Source organism: Gobius niger, assembly GCF_951799975.1.
Source record: "Gobius niger genome assembly, chromosome: 6".
Lineage (NCBI taxonomy): Eukaryota > Metazoa > Chordata > Actinopteri > Gobiiformes > Gobiidae > Gobius > Gobius niger.
Window position 1 is genome coordinate 13,559,788 of NC_136857.1, and position 18,224 is coordinate 13,578,011.

The 18,224-nt window shown below is 38.6% G+C and overlaps 3 protein-coding genes across 3 annotated transcripts in view; 1 reads left to right on the forward strand and 2 right to left on the reverse strand.

Moving 5' to 3' along the window:
* LOC306964035 (rho-related GTP-binding protein RhoA-A-like) overlaps nucleotides 1–18,224 on the reverse strand; it is a 470,655-nt gene that overhangs the window by 417,739 nt on the left and 34,692 nt on the right. The window lies entirely within an intron of this gene.
* The window catches only part of znf740b (zinc finger protein 740b), a 220,933-nt gene that overhangs the window by 155,785 nt on the left and 46,924 nt on the right, over nucleotides 1–18,224 (forward strand). The window lies entirely within an intron of this gene.
* On the reverse strand, nucleotides 4,517–6,678 carry hoxc13a (homeobox C13a; the record flags this gene model as incomplete). Its single annotated transcript, XM_079559142.1, has 2 exons — nucleotides 4,517–4,773; nucleotides 6,018–6,678. The coding sequence occupies 2 exons, from the start codon at nucleotides 6,676–6,678 to the stop codon at nucleotides 4,517–4,519; spliced, it is 918 nt and encodes a 305-aa protein (XP_079415268.1).

Genomic DNA, 18,224 nt, shown 5'->3' on the forward strand with positions numbered 1-18,224 from the left:
TTATTTAAACATTGGTTTGAGAACCATTTGCAACGCAGACGATATTTGATAGCACTGCACTATACGTGACTCGAGGGCTCACTCTCACCCGTAAATAGAGACAAAATCTCAATGTTTGAACTGAAGACGCTCTCGTCAGCCACTGTTTTCCCTTTGTCGGCCTGCGCAGCTATTCTAATGCAGAAGGCCTGTCATGAACCTTTAAAACGAGACTTTGACAAGCTTTCTCTGTCTGCACATTTAAAGTCTGAAAATGCATTTATTCAGAGCGATTTGGGACACCGTGCCTGAGGAAAATATGCTTAACCTCTTTGCCATGTGTCTCTAATTTCAGACCATTTCTCTAAAATCGCAATACAGAATCAGGCAAACTTTTTGGTACAAGTGTGACCGTGTCATTCACTATCGGCCGCATCGCTGGATCTGAGCGCTTTCATCTAGACAAGAAAAATATGCTTTAGGTAAAATCAGCACCGTCAAGGTCACTGTCTAGTCCAGGCGTCTGCCTTCTATTACTCCACATTACCCCTGTGGAATTCGCTGCTGTCCAGACAGGGCAATAGCGCAAACAATGAGCTTTTCTTCCTATTTTCTGCCATTGAATCCGTGCAGGCAGGTTGCGTTTAAAGCGCTCAACAGCTTTTAACGCTTCCTTTAAGGAAGACAAACCGGTCAACAACAAAGGATGTCTCAACACTCAACATTAGGCTAAAAGCAATCGTTCACTTGTGTGTTAGAATCAATAATGTTAAATGTAAGCCTCCACAACATGGGCAAGTGCAACCAAGTATTACAATTATTCATCTGCAGAAATCACTCTAAAATCATTGTAGCATTAACATTTTGTGAGGTTGGTCGTCTCTTGTATATATTGATACAAATTCAAGATTTTTTACCCGTTGTTATTGTTTCAATGACTTAACAAAATGAATTATTATAGACCTGCTACAACAACTATAATAACATGCACGCTTGCAATAGGTAACAGTGTAATATATATTTTCTTAAAAACTGCGTAGGCTTAGCTGGAGACATTAAAGCTTCCGAGCATTTTATATTTTTCAGACAGGAAGTTAGGCCAACGTTATAATTGTTGTTAGACCTAAATATATTTATAATATAAAATAATATAGCATTACAAAGTGAAATCTATGTGTGTGTTAGTCTACATTACTGATCCTTATTATTATTATTATTATTATTATTATTATTATTATTATTATTATTATTATTATTATTATTATTATTATTATTATTATTATTATTCATGTACCGTTGGGTATGCTTCTGTGCGTAAAGCAGCCTTGTTGCAGTCGCAGGGAGCACTTCCTGATATTTTCCTCTGGTCACCAGTAGAGGTTATCAGCCCCCTGTCTCATGCAGCTCTGTAGCCCGCAGCCTCATATACGACTTCACAGCAACTTCACACAGGCAGCTAAAGTGTTCGTGTCATTTAGCCTGTGTTAATCATAAGTGACTATTCTCAAACTTACACCGGAATGCTCACTACAGCAGCCAGTGCAGTTCATTGCAGTGAACATTTTAGTGTGTGTAAATTATTCGACTTTTAAAAAGTACCGCTCCTTGGCCTAAAAAATGAATGAACAATGCAATATAAATCCATTTAAATAATGTTCTGTCTTGAATAACATAATAGGCTAAAGGTAATTATAGCCTACTTTACTAAACCTCTAACTGACATTAGCTTATGCTTATTGATAAAATAAAGTCTATTTGCATCATCAGAGCTATTTTGGCGCAAGAAAACATATTCCGAGACAAAAATAAAAGCATAATAATAAATAATAATGAAATATTATACCCTAACAATAACAATAAGATGAATAACAATGATAAAATAAATAAACATTAAAGTGTAGTAACAAGCCTGTGGGTCTGTGGACTGATTTAAACCAACACAAAGACACTCGGCACCGACGTTATTGTGCTTTACTCATCATCGCGTTATGAACTGATTATTTCGTTTTCGGTCCAAAAACATTCCTGACCACTATCGGATAAGAGACACAGCCATACCTTTCAGGGGTGAAGGTGAAGTTGAATTTTCATTTCCTCTTCTGTGTCCAGTCTGCCAAATGACGACAGAGGTTTTGGTGAGAGACGTCAAAGTCCTACCTGTCCTGCGTGGTCAATAACACAGTTCGTGATGGCCATTGGCGCTTTCGGGATTATGGGCCAGGGCAGCGTTTACAGGACTTTCTGCAAAAGCACAAAAAAGACTAAATGTTAATGTCCAGCTATAGAATGTGAACAGAAATGCAGGTCAAGGTATAACACAACTTCCCCCTTTTTTATGCATTTATGGCATACCATTAGGCAGGCTGTCTAGACAGCCAAATAGCACCTTGTTTGCCTACAAACAAACCGCGGGTCGGTGTCCAGCCCCCTCTTTATTATTCACAATCTGCTGATGTCAAGGTCAAAGTGACTGCATAGTCATGGTCAAGGGTAAATCGCAGAGCCACAAGAGGGGAAGGAGCACCGCAAACCAAATCTAAACTTTTTGTTCATGAAAATCGAACAACTTCTCAAAAAGAGCCAAGGACTAGTCATGCCTCATTATAAGCCCTAACAACAGGCAACAATTAGGCTCTGCCTAGGCCTTGAAAAGAGAAATCAAGTGAAATGCGTCACCCTTTAGTATTATCTTCAGCTTTTTACAGCGAGAGTAAAGGGAAAGTTTGGCCGATCTAAAATGTATTTTAAGTTTAAAAGCAGAAACCATTCCTGTTCCTTCACATAACTCTTAACTAATATTACAGTCTATTTTGCCATTATCCTCCCTTCTATTTCCCAAATCTCAGTATATTATTGTGGGCATAAATGATATAGGCTTAGGTTTTAGTCCACAGTTTATAGAATAAAGCGGTAAAGATGGCCGACCACACAAACGGAAGAAACATAATTCTGTTTGCACCAAATGTGCAGATACGAATGTGAATTTCTATCAGCGGGAGGGATTTCAGCAAATATGTATCCAGACTATCAGTGGGATAAACTTCAGCTAGTCCATGTGAAAACTTTTTGGACTAATGGCAGGCCATTCGTGTTTGTTAAGTACACGAATATCCGACGGACTGGGGTAAACAGGACTAAAACTAAAACAATGCGGATAACGGTTTCTACAGTGGAAAACTGTACGAGAGAGCTTGCATAAATATGTAACAAATTATGAAACAAGACATTCAGACAAAACGTTTGTATAGTATAGCTATGTTTTATTTCTGAACTTTATTTTTCTTGCAGCCTGGCGCTTTGTCGTGACCCTTCAGTCCGACGTGGCGCGTGATGTGTCAGCTCCTATGTGTCCTGATAAGTTTGTTTGTTTGTTTGTTTGCATATATAACATGGTCATGAGCTAAACCGTGCGTGACAGCTTTTAAACAAATAATCAGATGTGACATAACAGCACCAACTCAACTACTGCCAAGTTTCACCACATGGTTGGCAACATCCCGATCAAATATGTCAAGATTTTTTTCTTCTTCTTTGATTAAGGCCAGTCTGCACCAATGTGTATAAAGTCAAAAGCGTTCATGTCGTTCTTATTCTCTATTTGTTGCTAATTCGTAAATGAACCTCCCAGACCTTGATGGACTTTTCTTTTCTCTTTTCATATTTCGTGAACAAAGTTGATGTGTTGTTATGTATTTTAAAATGTTGCAAATGGACAAACTGACTTGAATAGCAATGATTCATCATCATTTATTTAAGAAACACGTAACCAGGACGTAATTGTACACCACAATACAGTTCACATACTGCACCAAAGTAGAAATGACAGGCTTCATACAAGGCGCGCGTATACAGCTCCAATGCTACAAAAAAAAAACGATCAAAACTTTGTGCACTGAAATACTCACTGACGTTAATGGTTTTACAATCATTCCAGATGCAGAGGAGTCCTTCACTGACAAAGGAAAACATACAGATGCACATTCCACTTTCAGATAATACAATGAATTAAATAAAGGCATTGCACTGTACAGATTAACAATATAGCAGCCTTTGATTCACCAGGCTTCTTACTCCACGTAACACTTTTTATTATTTTTTTACATTTAGAAAATAAAAATCGCCATGTTCCTATAAGACGACCTTTTTTTTCTAAAATGACATCAATATGTCTGTTGCAAGTCTTAAAAATGACAGACTCTGAGAATTTGGTTTGAAAATACATGAAAAACACGTAATACTCGTTCTTGAAATACAGGTATTGTTTTAAATATTATATAGCCTATTTATATATATATACATTCATATAAAACAAATGTGATGAGTTGTGTGATTTTCACAGTTCTTTGAAGCATCTACAAACCGAAAACAATGGGGCGGTGGTCGTGGCGGTGTAGCCTATACTTAAATAAAGGGAAATGTTTGTTTTTTTCAGCCACAATTTTAGGAGAAAAGAGGTAAATATATGTAGTTTTGTTTTGTTTTTTTTGTTTGTTTTTTGGAAATCATGGTTAGCTTTTTCCAAGACGCGGAAGGGTCTTCAGGTGGAGTGCATGTGACTGTTCTTGGATTTACTGACAAACTTCTTCTCCTTGACTCGCCGGTTCTGAAACCAAATGGTGACTTGACGCTCTGAGAGGTTCGTGCCGGCCGAAATGCGCCGCCTTTTGTCTTTGGTTATGAATTTGCTGGCTGCGTACTCTTTCTCCAGCTCCTTTAGCTGGAGCTTAGTGTAAGGGACACGCTTTTTACGACCTCGGCGATAACTGCTGACCTCAGGCTGCAACGGCACGACATCTGCAAAGTAAAATGAGAAAAAGTCACTCCACAACTCTGACGGATTTAGAAAGAATGAAGCCACACCTGCATTGTTATAATCTAAAAAAAAAAAAAAAGCGCAACTGAGCTTCAGGCGTTGGTTAACCTGCATGCGCATAGGATCTCGCGCGCATGTAGTGCACCTGACAGTAAGATTACGCTCCAACTGTACGTTTCATTCAACGTATAATTCATATTTACATGGTGGCTCTAAGGAAACACATACACACAAGCAAACACTATGTAGTGCCCATGATTCACATTAAGGTGAACTGGACGCCTGAGATACAGCGCATAGGCCTAATTATCGTGTGTCACTGACTTAAACAGGATATTCGCCGAAATATAGCATGCTGGAAGGGAATGGTTCGGATTGGCAACAAATTAAACTGACCGAGAGAGAGTGAGAGAGAAGAAGAATAGATGCAAAGCAACAAGTCTATATAATAATAATAATAATAATAATAATAATAATAATAATAATAATAATAATAATACATTTAGGAGTAGTGGGAATAAGGATATATGTGCTTTCTATGTGTTGTCAGATAACCCGGTCTTCGATTAGTGCACGTGCCTGCGCGTGCTTGTTCTGTGCTCGTGCTTGAGCGCTAATGTGTTTTCAGAAAAGAAGGCCATACCCTGTGTGTGAGGTTCAGTCAAGGTCTAGGAGCTTCATGGTCTGAAATTAAAATAGCTGGAGATTCACGAAGTCGCGCGCTCAAAGGTGTAGCCCAGTAAACACTTCTGTAAACGACCGAAACCTCGCGCGAAATGTTTCAGTCAAATATTGTGCACGTTGCATGATGATAATGAGAACGTTTGAAATGCAAACCTTGCAGGATGTTTTGAGCAGTGGCCAGGCCATTTATGGGGAAATAGAATGCACAGAATAACCAAAGCAAAGAAGAATAAGAAATAATGTGCGCCTACTTAAATGGCAAAGAGACCCACAAAAATAATGTTTAGAACAAATAAGAAGTAAAACCGGCTATTTAATTATCTGCATTGAGGCAACGGATTTTTCTAAAAGTTGTTCAAAGTTGTTAAGATTCCACAGACATCTAAAAACAGAGTTGTCAGCTGTGAAAAATAAAGATATACACAAGTACAAAAAAGTACCCCTGTTAAGATCTTTCACAGGTGCTTCAAACTATAAGCACGGGCACAGTGGCGGAATATGCTGTTGACAACAGGAAAAAACAAAGTATGTTTATCCATACCTGGAAATGGAGATTTCCAGAGATGACTTGACTGTGTTTGTTCTTTGGAGCAGTACACCTGCCCATCCCAACCATTGGAGAGAGCCCAGTGCTGGTAGCCCTCCATGGGAATCAAGGCGTCGTGACGCGGCTCTGGATGGCCACTTATGCTGGGCACAACCGACACATCGAGATAGCCGGGAACAGCTTGATAAGAGCTGGCAAAACTGGGGTAAAAGGCGAACTCTTTGGCTCTGCTAGACAGTTCTTCCGTGGGCAGCGCAGTGCTGGGCTCCGCGTATTTCTCTGCAGGGTGGTACGAGCAGGGTTTCTGTTGCAAGTTTACGTTGTGCGAATGAGACAATCTGCACCCATAATATGGGTTTCCAAATGGATAACCGTAGCTCAACGATGCACTCGATGTCTGTGGTGCTGGACACTGTCGCCCGGTGTCTGGAGAAGAAATATCCGAGTAGACGGAGCCCTGGTGGGTCGCTATGGTGCCAGAATGTCGTCCCAGGGCAGGGTGCGACATGAGATCCCTGCAGTGGGTCGCAGGGCAATTGCCGCTCAGTCCCTCCATTGTTTGACTTTTATTCTGACTGTTTTCATTCGGGCTTTTTTCATAAACGTACATCAAGGTGTCCGCCCAGCGTGGATGCAGAACCAGCGAAGTCGTCATATCAGGGGCTGCCGATGCTTTTTAAAAGTCGACTACTCCAAGACGGACACCTCATTTCCAACTACATTTTACATCTAGCGCATGCGCACACGAAGTCCTCGTGTGTCCACTTCATTAAGAATTTGGCACGTGATATGCTAACAAGCTCTACGAGATTGAGCTTGCGAGCTGAAGCTGAGCAGCCCTTTAAAGAGCCAATAGCCCGCTTGTCACCGTTTTTCCCGCAGAACATCGACTCTCGCTATTGGCTCAAATCACACAGACTCACACCCTTAAAGGGGAGTTTAAAGACGTCAGGAAAGCAGGTTGGAGATTTGGCCGACATGAGTGGGTTGACATATAGGATAACAGCATGCTCTTATAGGCCAACTTAATTTAATAATAGGGAGGGAAGTATTATTTTTGTTCCTATGGTTATGCAAAGGCTAAGCATAGTTTTTACTTTGCGCATACACATTCCACATAATGATTTTTGCAAATAGGCTTCTTAGATTTTTTGTTTTCAAATGTGGACATGCTGCATCTGCTCTATAACAAATGCACAATTTAGAGGCACCAAATTGATTTTATTTATTTAGTTTTGCTTTTTTTTTTTCTTCTAGAAAGCGCCTTTTCATACGAGCGCAAAAGCGCATTAAGGGACGTGCGTAAAAATATTGGCTAAATGGTGGTGAGACTTTTATTTATAAATTTTTGTCTTAAGCCATAATATCTGGTATTGGTATTTTTATTCTAACCTTGGAGATGCAAGGGGAAAGTTGCCGTATTGCTGAATGTAGATATTTCATTTTAAGTAGCTAGTTTCAGTTACAGCATCAAGAAACAGCCCTCGATATACTTTAAGAACCAGTAGCCCTCAACAATCTGATGCAGTCTATTCATTAAAACAAAACGCATTCAGCAAAAACGTAACCAAAATCTTTTGGTTGATGAGTCAAAATAAAAATGACCAAAAAAAGAACAAAGAAGACATGTGAAATATGACGATCTGAGAGAAGAATCTGAGAGTGCGACCCAAAAACTAGAACAAAAGGCGTTTTGAGCTTTTGCATAGTATTTGGAGAAGGACACTGTGTAAAAGTGTCTGAAACTGGAGAGAAATATGAACGTTTCTTTTGGATTCCTGACACCACAGTCTCTCACGCACCCGGTTCACTGTCTCCAACTGTGCGCATGGACTGTTTAGTATTATTTCAGTTGAATGAAATAATACATGCGACAACCAGACACAATCGATGTCATAGGTTACTTAATTTACAAAACTAAAATATGTTTCACAAAATATTGTGCGCTAGACCAATAATAAATCTATTAAAAGGGCATTGTGCAATGCATGCGCAATGCCTTAGTTATTACAACTTTGGCATGTATTTCACAACTTTGTGTTACTCATCAGCTACGTTGCACTATTTGAGTCACCGATGTGTTCAAGTCATACAAAATGTAGTCTTTTTTTTTTGTCCTTTTTGCAAAGACCCAATACGTCTTTTGTCTCGAAGAAACGACAGCCTCGAAACTCTCATCCCAGCGGCAGCTGCACGGAAGTCCAAGGTCAAGGTAAAAAACGCAGACAAACAGGGTCGTAATCAGAGTCTAGACAGACAAGAATGAACTTCACACTAGTGTATGCATGCAAACTAGCAGTTATTTGGAGACCCCTACCCGAAAATACGTATAGCCCATGGTGTGTGTCTGAAGTACTTGTCCTCAAAATAAAAACCTTAGGAACTGTAGGAAAGTTTTCTCTGTGGGAGGATAACATCTCAAACACCAAACGAGAATTGCTATAGCTTATACAAAGACGAGCAAATACCACGCTCATTCTGAGATTGGCTTAATGTAAATATAGTTGCCAGAAAAAGAAGATATTGTGGTGAGATTTTAAATTTGTTTTGGGTAAAAATGAATCACGGACCACGTTTTTAAACTAACTAAAATATAACCAAGTTCGTCAGACAATGTTTCATTTTTAGCAGCAAGACGACAACCCCACTGAATTGTTTGGTTTTAGCTTAAATAACTACAAATGACTGAACACCAAGAACGAATTCCAAACAACCAAGTGCTACACTTTCAGCCTTTCAGGCTTTCTGCCTGATGAAGGGCCGAGATTACGCTCAAACCGTCACTGCTTTGGTGCAAAAAAATATATATGAAAATGCGAGCGTAAAAGCTGCGCGGTCCTTTATCATATTCTTCATCGTAATTGCCGTCTTCAGATCCTGCAAGCATGATCTGCTTAGTTTGAATACATTTCAAACCTGCAATATTTAATCATTTAATAGCCATACGCATAGAGCTCGCCTGGTTTGTAAATGTATAGTCTAAAAGCATCAAGATATCTTTCACTTAGAGACATGACTTCGCATTATTTTTTCAGTTTGTTTGTTTGTTCGGATGGCTTATATTTTTTTATTTGTTCTGAATAATTCTTCTAATTATTGCATTGACAAAAACTTTAAAAACAAAGATTTGGTATCCAAATTACCGACTCATGCCGTTAAACTCAAAGGAGAGAAAGGAAATTCAAATCCATCTGCGCACTTCATTCCACATGCATTTCTGCCTTTGAGTTGTGCGTCTAAGCAATTCCAGTTCAACTGATACATGACAGAACAAAAAAATGGTTCCTCAACATCTTGTTGCTGTAAATATCCTGACAAGCAGAGATGATGCTCTTGCAGACAGGCCGTCAGACGGACAGAGCGCTATAACGCTGCGAGCTGTGGGGGAGGGGAGGGCATCCATCCCCAAACAAACTGCAGCCTACCTGCTGCTAGCGTTCAAGGCTGACTCTGCAAGACATACTTTGGTCAAATCACATCTCACTTGTAGCAAAAAGAGCAAAGAGGTTCGTATATAATAGTTCACTTTCAACAATCTACAGACCGACCACATGCAAAGTGCGCATGAGTTTATTCTCACAACTTCTTCATTCATTTCGCATTCGTATCTGAGAGAAGGCTAAATATGATCTCACCTGTAAATACAGTGACGCGAATTCCTTCGCACACACGCTGGAGCAGGCGCCGTGGTCCAGAAATTGACAGCTGCAGGTACTGCGCCAAGCTGAACCCAGACTGCGTTTAACTTAACGAGTTTACAGCAAGCTCCGAGATTTACGCATAGATCACATCATACTGTATAGCCCACCTCATCTGATACTTCCATGAACAAGAAAGCCGCACTTTTTTCGGTCGAGCTCTTTTATTCCTCTGTCGACATCCTAAAGTTTTTTGTATTTGTTTTATGATTACTCATTCACTAGCGACACTACATATAAGTTTGATCAGATTATGGATAATAGTTTCCCCAGTTATTTGGTCAGCACTAAATGCGGCATATTTGAGAAGCCTATCAATTCACTGAGTGCTCGCGAGTTATAGGGGATATACTGTTCACACGAGGCTGGCTCTGTGTGCTACGTTCTGTGCTAAATTACAAAAACACAACGAAGTGAAAGACATATTGGAACAGCTAACGTGCGCGATTTTTTTGTGCTGATTACACTGCAGTCCAACATTGTCCACTCACATGCTGTTCGGTCAAGCTACAATCATGCATTCTGTCAATGCGTAAAACTGGCTGGTGCGTAAAACTATTCTAATTATTTTTCTTTGTGGATTATTAAATCTATTAGATTTGAGTGTGACTGGAAGCTTAATTACTTAGTGGGAGACAGAATAAGACAGAATAGATGGAGCCGCCTGGACGGGGCAATGTCCAGCAAACATGGCACGTTAACTACTGCCTAAGCCAAAACACTCTGTTTTGCAGATTGTAATCATCATCAGTGAGAGCGACATCTTGCTTAACACGACATACGATTTTAGAGCACTTTCTATTAAAAAAAATAGAGGTGCCTGTGTTTGCTCTGGTACAGGTGGAATGCGTTATTCCAGTTCTATGTGCGATAGGCCTGCATTTAGCTCTACTAAACCAAACCAAACCACACGTGTTGTAATGTGTACGTATTATGTATTGAATATTGTTTGGCACCCGTATAGCGCGTGACAATATTTTCTGTTGTGGTCCAGTGCTATGAAACAGCCAAAAAATATATAATTGGACGTGCATCCTGAAGTCCAAGTTCAAGTTAAAAGGTCCATCCGTTCAGACATCTTAACAAAAGACACACACACACACAGCAGTAATCTCCTCCGGTAGTATTCAACTCTACTGCATCGCTCCTTAAACGCAAAGTGGGACATTTTTACTGTGATTCAAAAAGGTGAATAACTTTAAAACCCTGCGGGGAAAAAGCTTAAGCAGTTGTTAGACAACTTTCTGTTGACTCAAGGCACTTAGAAAGAGGAAAACAGTATATTGCATAGGTTTTTCTTTGTTTGTGTGTTTGTTTTTATGTTTATTTGTTTTTTTTTTCAATCTGCACCCACAGTTTATTTGCACAATCGCTATTATGCCTGATGAACGCAGGGGAATTTTGCCTCTTGTACAACAGCCTATAGTGTGCAGAATGTTGCGTTTGCTTTCACTCTTCTTGCAATAACATAATATTTAGCTCAGTGAACAGAATATTTTTTCCTCCTTCCACAAAGGCCAAACTACACGAATAATTGTCAATAGTCCAGTCCATGCAACAAGGAGGCGAAGGTTCGCTCATATTATTGCGCATAGCAATGACAGACCTCTCACACTCTGACGCGCATTTGTTTTTGTTTTGTTTTTGTTTCTTTTTTTCTTTTCTTTTTTCAGTGTTTCAACGTACGATCGTTTGTTCTTAATTGTCTAGGCTAAAGAGACATTGTGCACATTCACATTCAGGCCTGTTAAAGATAAACACCTAATGCGGCATTCATGTGGTTCATTGTGATACGTTTGCCCGTTGCATAATCATTTTTCAGATCTGAAAAAGGGAGAGTGTTAAACCTAATGCATAGTCTGGGTACCTAAGCTTGGATAAAATATCTAATCAAAACGCTTGTCTCAGTTGTGAGTAACTAAAATCAGTCCAATGCATGGAATTGTGCATAGCTTATATTGAGTAGCTTTTACTCGCTGCCAAATACCACAAATAGAACCTATACAAGAGTGAGGAATCACTCATTTTCACATTCCAATGAGATGTCCAAACTATTTTTGGGGAGTTGCTGTCTTGCCGATGTAGTGCCATCTTCATGCACGCGCAGCCAGTTCCAATAGGTTATATGTCAACCATGGCCAGATTTGATCTTGCACTCATTCAGTATGACGCGAGGCTCGTGAGTAGTGGGCTGTACAAGAATAATGCAAGAAAGAAGTTCAAGTTCAAAGTCGGTCTCTCAGACAGACTTGATGCGCAAATGGGAGACACCCCCCGCAACGCACTCCCATCCTGCGTCTCTCCCCACGCTCGTAAAGCACAGCCTATTTCTGCATTGCGTTACCAAACTGAAAATGAGAGACAAATAGCCTATCGAAAACAACCCTGAAAGTAAAGTCCACAACTTGGCAATTAGTCATGGCCAAACAAGCTATTCTGGTCCTCAAATCTTTTTTTAATTAGGTCTTGTCGCTTTAGATTTTTTAGAATAAAGACAGACACATTTCACAGTAACTTCGGCCCATCCTAATTTTAACACAAATGCAAAGATATATATTGGAATCGTTTCAGAAACTGACAAAGGCCTAGAAATCGCGTATTTCTATCATTGTCAGCGTGCTGTGAAATGTGGCTGAATACTTTGTTCGACTTTGTTGGCTTGATTGCCAGATCGAAATCCGCAGATTAGGCCTAATGAAATTGTAAACATGAAAACAAAAAAATACAACAGCCTGTGTACAGCCTAAAAAAGAAAGAAAAAAAGAAAGCTGAAATGATTCTATTTGTGGCCACGAATGGCACAAAGTAGATCACCGAACCCATTCCCTGAATCTAATGGAACTTTATTTATTTTTAAAAGAAAGAAAGAAAAAAAAAGAAAGAAAGAAAATGACGTGGCACAGCTACAATGACAACAAATTGAAAGGTCTTTATGTTATTCAATAATAATAATAATAACAATAATAATAACAACAATAATAAGAAGAAGAAGAATAATAAGAAGAATAAGAATAAGAATAATAATAAATGAGAGGATTTTAAATGTAGGAAGAGACAATGGCTGTCATTTAATTGATAGATCATTATTTCCACACAGCGTTTTTAGCTGCAACTGCGGTCTTTAGCAGGGGCTATTTCATGCCGTAGATCTTGACGGCAAAAAACTGGCAATTATTTTTCACACTAGAAATAATGTCTTTCACCCAATTGAATTGAGATCTTTTTTTTTTTTCCTTCGATCTTTCTCATGCATAAATGATTTGCGCATTCCGTTTCGTAAATAACGTGGTGGTAATTCACTCGTAAAATGCGGATTTTTCCACTCCAGAACCACACAAGAGGACGTATGCCACGAGGGGAAATCTTTCCACAAGATGAACGTCGAATGAGAGAAAAACATGTATAGGTAATGGAACAGTTCGATGAAAAGTTGCATATTACACTATAGGTGCAGACTCACTTTCACCACCCACTCTGCCCTCTTGTTGGCCATATTACTGGACTTGCCAAAAGAGAACTATGACTATGAGTGCTGTCAACCCACAGCAACAAGGGTCTGAGGGCGATTCAGTTTGTGGCATTTGCTTTGTTCTTCCTTTCTCAGGCCCGGACACCCCTGAAAATGAGAATTTAAACCTGAGAAGAGAATGAAATGCATTTGAATGAACAGTTTTCATGATTTGAAGCAGCATCTGTTATAACACAGGAGCCTTGTACCAGAATTGTAACCTTTTGAGACTGGACAAAGAGCAGCTTTTGGGGGATCTCTACAGCGTGTACCTCAAAGTTCATTAATAAATGGCTGCTGTGATATTTTCATATGATTTATCCTTAAAGGGACACGGTGTAACATTTTGGACTATAATGTTGCCATTAGTAAAAAAAAAAAAAAAAAACATGTTCCTAACAACCAGCTTAGAACACACAGAGAAAATACTATTTCTGCAGTGGGTAATCAAAGAATAGATCTGGATAAGAACCTACCCTGTTTAAATCTCAATTTCTGCTGACTTTAGTCACATCTCCATGGAGACGTGCTGGAGACGTACCCACTCCCGGGAAAGTTACAGTCATGTCTGAGGAAAGCTGAGCCGCTCACAGCAAAGGCGCATGTATGTTTGTACATTTATCAGGTATTGTTTAATGATGAAAATATCTGTCATCAAATAAAAGCTTGTATTTCAATTTTATTTATTGGGTAAAATCCTACGCGGTGTGGCTTCAAGTCTTTTTTCAGACTGCCGTTCCTCACGGTGTTGGGCATGTGGCAAAAACAAGTGCCAGCGTTACGGCTATAGCCATTTGTAAACACAGCAACGGCTTGCTGTTGCAGCTACACGTTTGAAAATGTAGTTCTTCACAAACAGGTTATTAGCAATGATGATTAGCCTATAGTTCAATGACACAATAGCTGTTATGCTGCTGGTTGCTATGGACAAACGGCAACAGCCCGATATAGTGACACCACCACTGCCACATGCTCTCTCTATACAATTCCTCTGATCAATAAGTTTAAGGGGAAGAAAGTAATGATGCAAATAGTTAATAGTTACAAATTGATTCATCAAATATTGTAGAAATTTAAAACATTTGGAAAGAATATGTTCACATGTCTAAAAGGGAAGACTTAACAGCAGACTTAATCTATTTCCAATGTTGAAGCATTTCAGAATAAGGAACTGAAATGTGCATAAAAGCATATGCAAATTTATTTTTTATAGGGTTTTCATGATACAATTTCAAAGACAATTTTAACATAAATAAAAAGACTTGATTCCATACTGACTTCAATATCACATTCAAAAAATGTCCACAGAGTTCCAGCCGCATTCACAAATGTTTAACAGTGAATATATATGTAAATAAATAACCACATAATCTGTTTTGACATTGTGTTCTTGGGCTGTTCATTTTTATGTTTTTACGTTTTTATGTTTACTCTGCCTTTTATTATAACCATTATTCCTTGCAATGCAATTTTCAAAAGTGCCGAATTCATCCTGAGCTTTGTGCAATTGTGTTTCACTAAAATAATACACTGGATTTCCTACAGTAATCAGTTTGAGACATTATTTTATGCATGTCAAATAATAATATCAATTAAAAGTTCGACGAGTCAAATAGCCACAAAGAACCATAAACACTATTTGTGAAGTGTGGAAGAATTTGGTCTTAAACAAGTGCTTTCTTTTGAGCAGTAATGTTTACTCTGACAGCAATCTGAAATGCTAATCCCAAATTTCTGGATCCACTTTATACGCTTTGCTCACCATTTCCGAAGGGTTAACGGGATTACGGTTGTGTTATACTGCAGCGAGTTGGGCAGGTCCCTTTCCACAAGTGAGCAGGAAAATGACATGTTAAATACAGGCCACTGGAGACAGCTGGCATTAAGAAGTTTGGCCTCTTTGTTATTTGTGTGATGTCTGTTATTTTAGACTATTTATGTATAATACTTTGTTTCTCCATAGTTTGAAAAACGTATTTACTGTATTTGAAATGTGTAAGGAGGTTTCAGCACGGACAGTTGGGACAAACAATTGGGTTTAGCATGGCGGTGTGTGAGGCCTTTTGACTGCAGAGCGTCAGATGTCCCGTGACGGAAACCTGCTAATTGCACGTTCATTAATTCTGTTTGTAAATAGTTTGCAAACACAGATTATGGTGTTTTTATTTAAACACAGCTTTCTGTTTGTGGGAAGTCTATTAGACACCTTTCCATCCGTACCCATTGCCAGTCCAATCAAGAGGCAACATTTGCTCAAGTGGGGCCCTTCTCCAGAGCGAGTATATATATATATATATATATATATATATATATCATATATCAGTCATGATTATCATTTTGATAATTGGCTAACAGATTGTAAAAACCTCAAATTAAGAAACCCCGGTGGATTTTAACGTTTTAAAAATGGACTGAAGGCCTGACATATGTCACTTTGCATGTAATGAGTCAATATCATATAACATAAATGCACTTTTTCATGATATATATTCTAATTATATGATGTTTATATATATATATATAATACACATATTATCATTATCATTATTATTTCAGTTCTTTCTCTGTACTACAATTTGTTGTTCTTTATTCAAACTATATTGTTGAAAACCATTACAAGACATCTAACGGATCTCTCTTGCATGTTTAACTTTGACTTGAATAAATTCAAATTATTAATTATAGAAAGAAATTTATGTCATAATACAAATTCATGCTATAACACTTTGCAACATTTCTGCCTGAAATCACTGCGTCAGCAGCATTTTCTACCTTATTCGGTAGAACAAGAACAGAAAAGGCGAGAGTCCCACTGTAGAAGTAATACTTAGTAATGGTATTAGGAGGGCTATAAAAATGTCAGAGCTCTGTAAGCAGGCAATCACACATGAGCCATGCCCAGTGGCTGTTGCAAGCATCAATCACAAAGTACCGTTTGTAAAAGCTAAAAATGAAAGAGCACTTATTATGTGATGGCTACAGATAGGCTTTACTTTAAAGTATCCATCCTATAAATTTGCTCTAAGTCTTTTGTTGCTGTAAAATAGACAATAAAATCACAGAAATGTCGACATAACATTGCTAAAGTATAGCACATTAAAGAGTTCAGTTAACGTGAATGGTTGTTCATACGTTTATTGTTAAGTTATTTTGTTTTTTAAAAGCCCCACACTAAAAATACACAAAGAACTAAATGTAAATATTAGCATTTGCACACTGTCCTGATGAGTGATGACACATTGAGTATGGTTTACATACAATTGTGAAGACTGTGCACACATCGGAGAGTGTGAGGCACTTCAAGCAACATCCAGACCACAGACCCGCTGTGAGAGGGCACTATCTGAGGTGATATGGCATGATGCAAAACCACAAAGTTTAGATGCCGACAGGTTTTGCATTGCAATTCCATTATGTTGCAATATTAAAATGTTATACATTTCAGTGTTATGATGTCATGTGATACTGAATAGAAAAAGAAAGCTTGTGAACCAAAGTTAATCTGACATTTGGTGTTGTAAAGCACATTCAGGCCCACAGGGCGGCCCTCTTCTGTCCTAACAGAGTTGACCCACTTACTGTGGAGCTCTGCAGCCTCAATAATATGCATGACGCCATTAAAGTCTTGCATATGGGTACGGATGGTGACATGTTAAAACATTTAAATAAGAAAATGTGTTGTCAATTTACAAGAAATTTAAATTATGTTAATCTCATTCCTTGGTCTGGATAAAGATGGTTGGAGAGAATTTAGCTAATGGACAGAGGCCCAGAAAGGCGCAATGAAAAAGCAAGTACCGAAGAGGTATAACCAGATGCCTGTACCTGAAGTACTGGAAACTGCCAAACAAAGGCTCCAAGCCTTGGCCAGCCGCCTAAAGAGGTGCACGTGAGAGAGTGAAGCCAGACAAATAAACCGACTGTTATTGACTCAACCTATGAAAGTGTACATTCAATGGCAGGCAGACCCACCAAGGCTTAACTGAAGAGTACTGCAAAAGCATTTGGGAGAAGGAGGAATCACATAATAGTGATGCACAGTGCCACAGCAACCTCCCTGAACAGAAACCATGATGTCACCACCATCACAGTGGCAGACGTCCAAGTAAGAGTCTCAGGTATGAAAAACAGGACAGCATCAGCCCTGACATGATACCACACCAAACAATAATAATAATAATAATAATAATAATAATAATAATAATAATTATTATTATTATTATTATTATTATTATTATTATTATTATTATTATCATAATAATAATAATAATAATAATAATAATAATAATAATAATAATAATAATAATAATAACGATAACAATAACAATAATAATAATAATAATAATAATAATAATAATTATAATAATAATAATAGTATATGTAATAAATAAATAACAATGGCTTACTCTTGCATGGTGTCCCCCTGCCGTTTGTCCACTGTGTATCTATATCTGGAAGTCCCACAGGATCTTGGCTCGGTCATTCTCTGCACCTTTGGAGGTGTTTCTCACTTTGACCTTGGAGTTTCCAGCCCATACTACAGATGATCTCGCACACTATGCCCACCACTTGGTTATGGCGCTCCATGTAAGCTTTCCCTCCATCTTACACCCTGCAGTTACGTGCTGGATTGTCACAGGGGCCTCTTTGCACAGTCTACACCTGGGGCGACAAAATGGTAATGGTAAACCAACCGGACATTGTGGTAGCGGACAAAGAGCAGAGGAAAGCTGTTGTGATTGACATTGCAATACCAATACCATTGTAACCAAACTGGAGTGGCCACAGCAGATCCTAGGAAAAACATCCGACCCCTCAGTCCGGAGAAGTGCAGACCGATAGATTCTGCAAGTTCAGTTTTTAAGAAATCCCTATAAAGTCCAAACTGTGGTGTGGTGTTAAATTGGGTGTAACCAAAACTATTTAAAAAAGCTTACAAATTCCAGTTTTTAGCTGTAATGTGACCATTTATAGAACTTGACAAAGTCATAACTT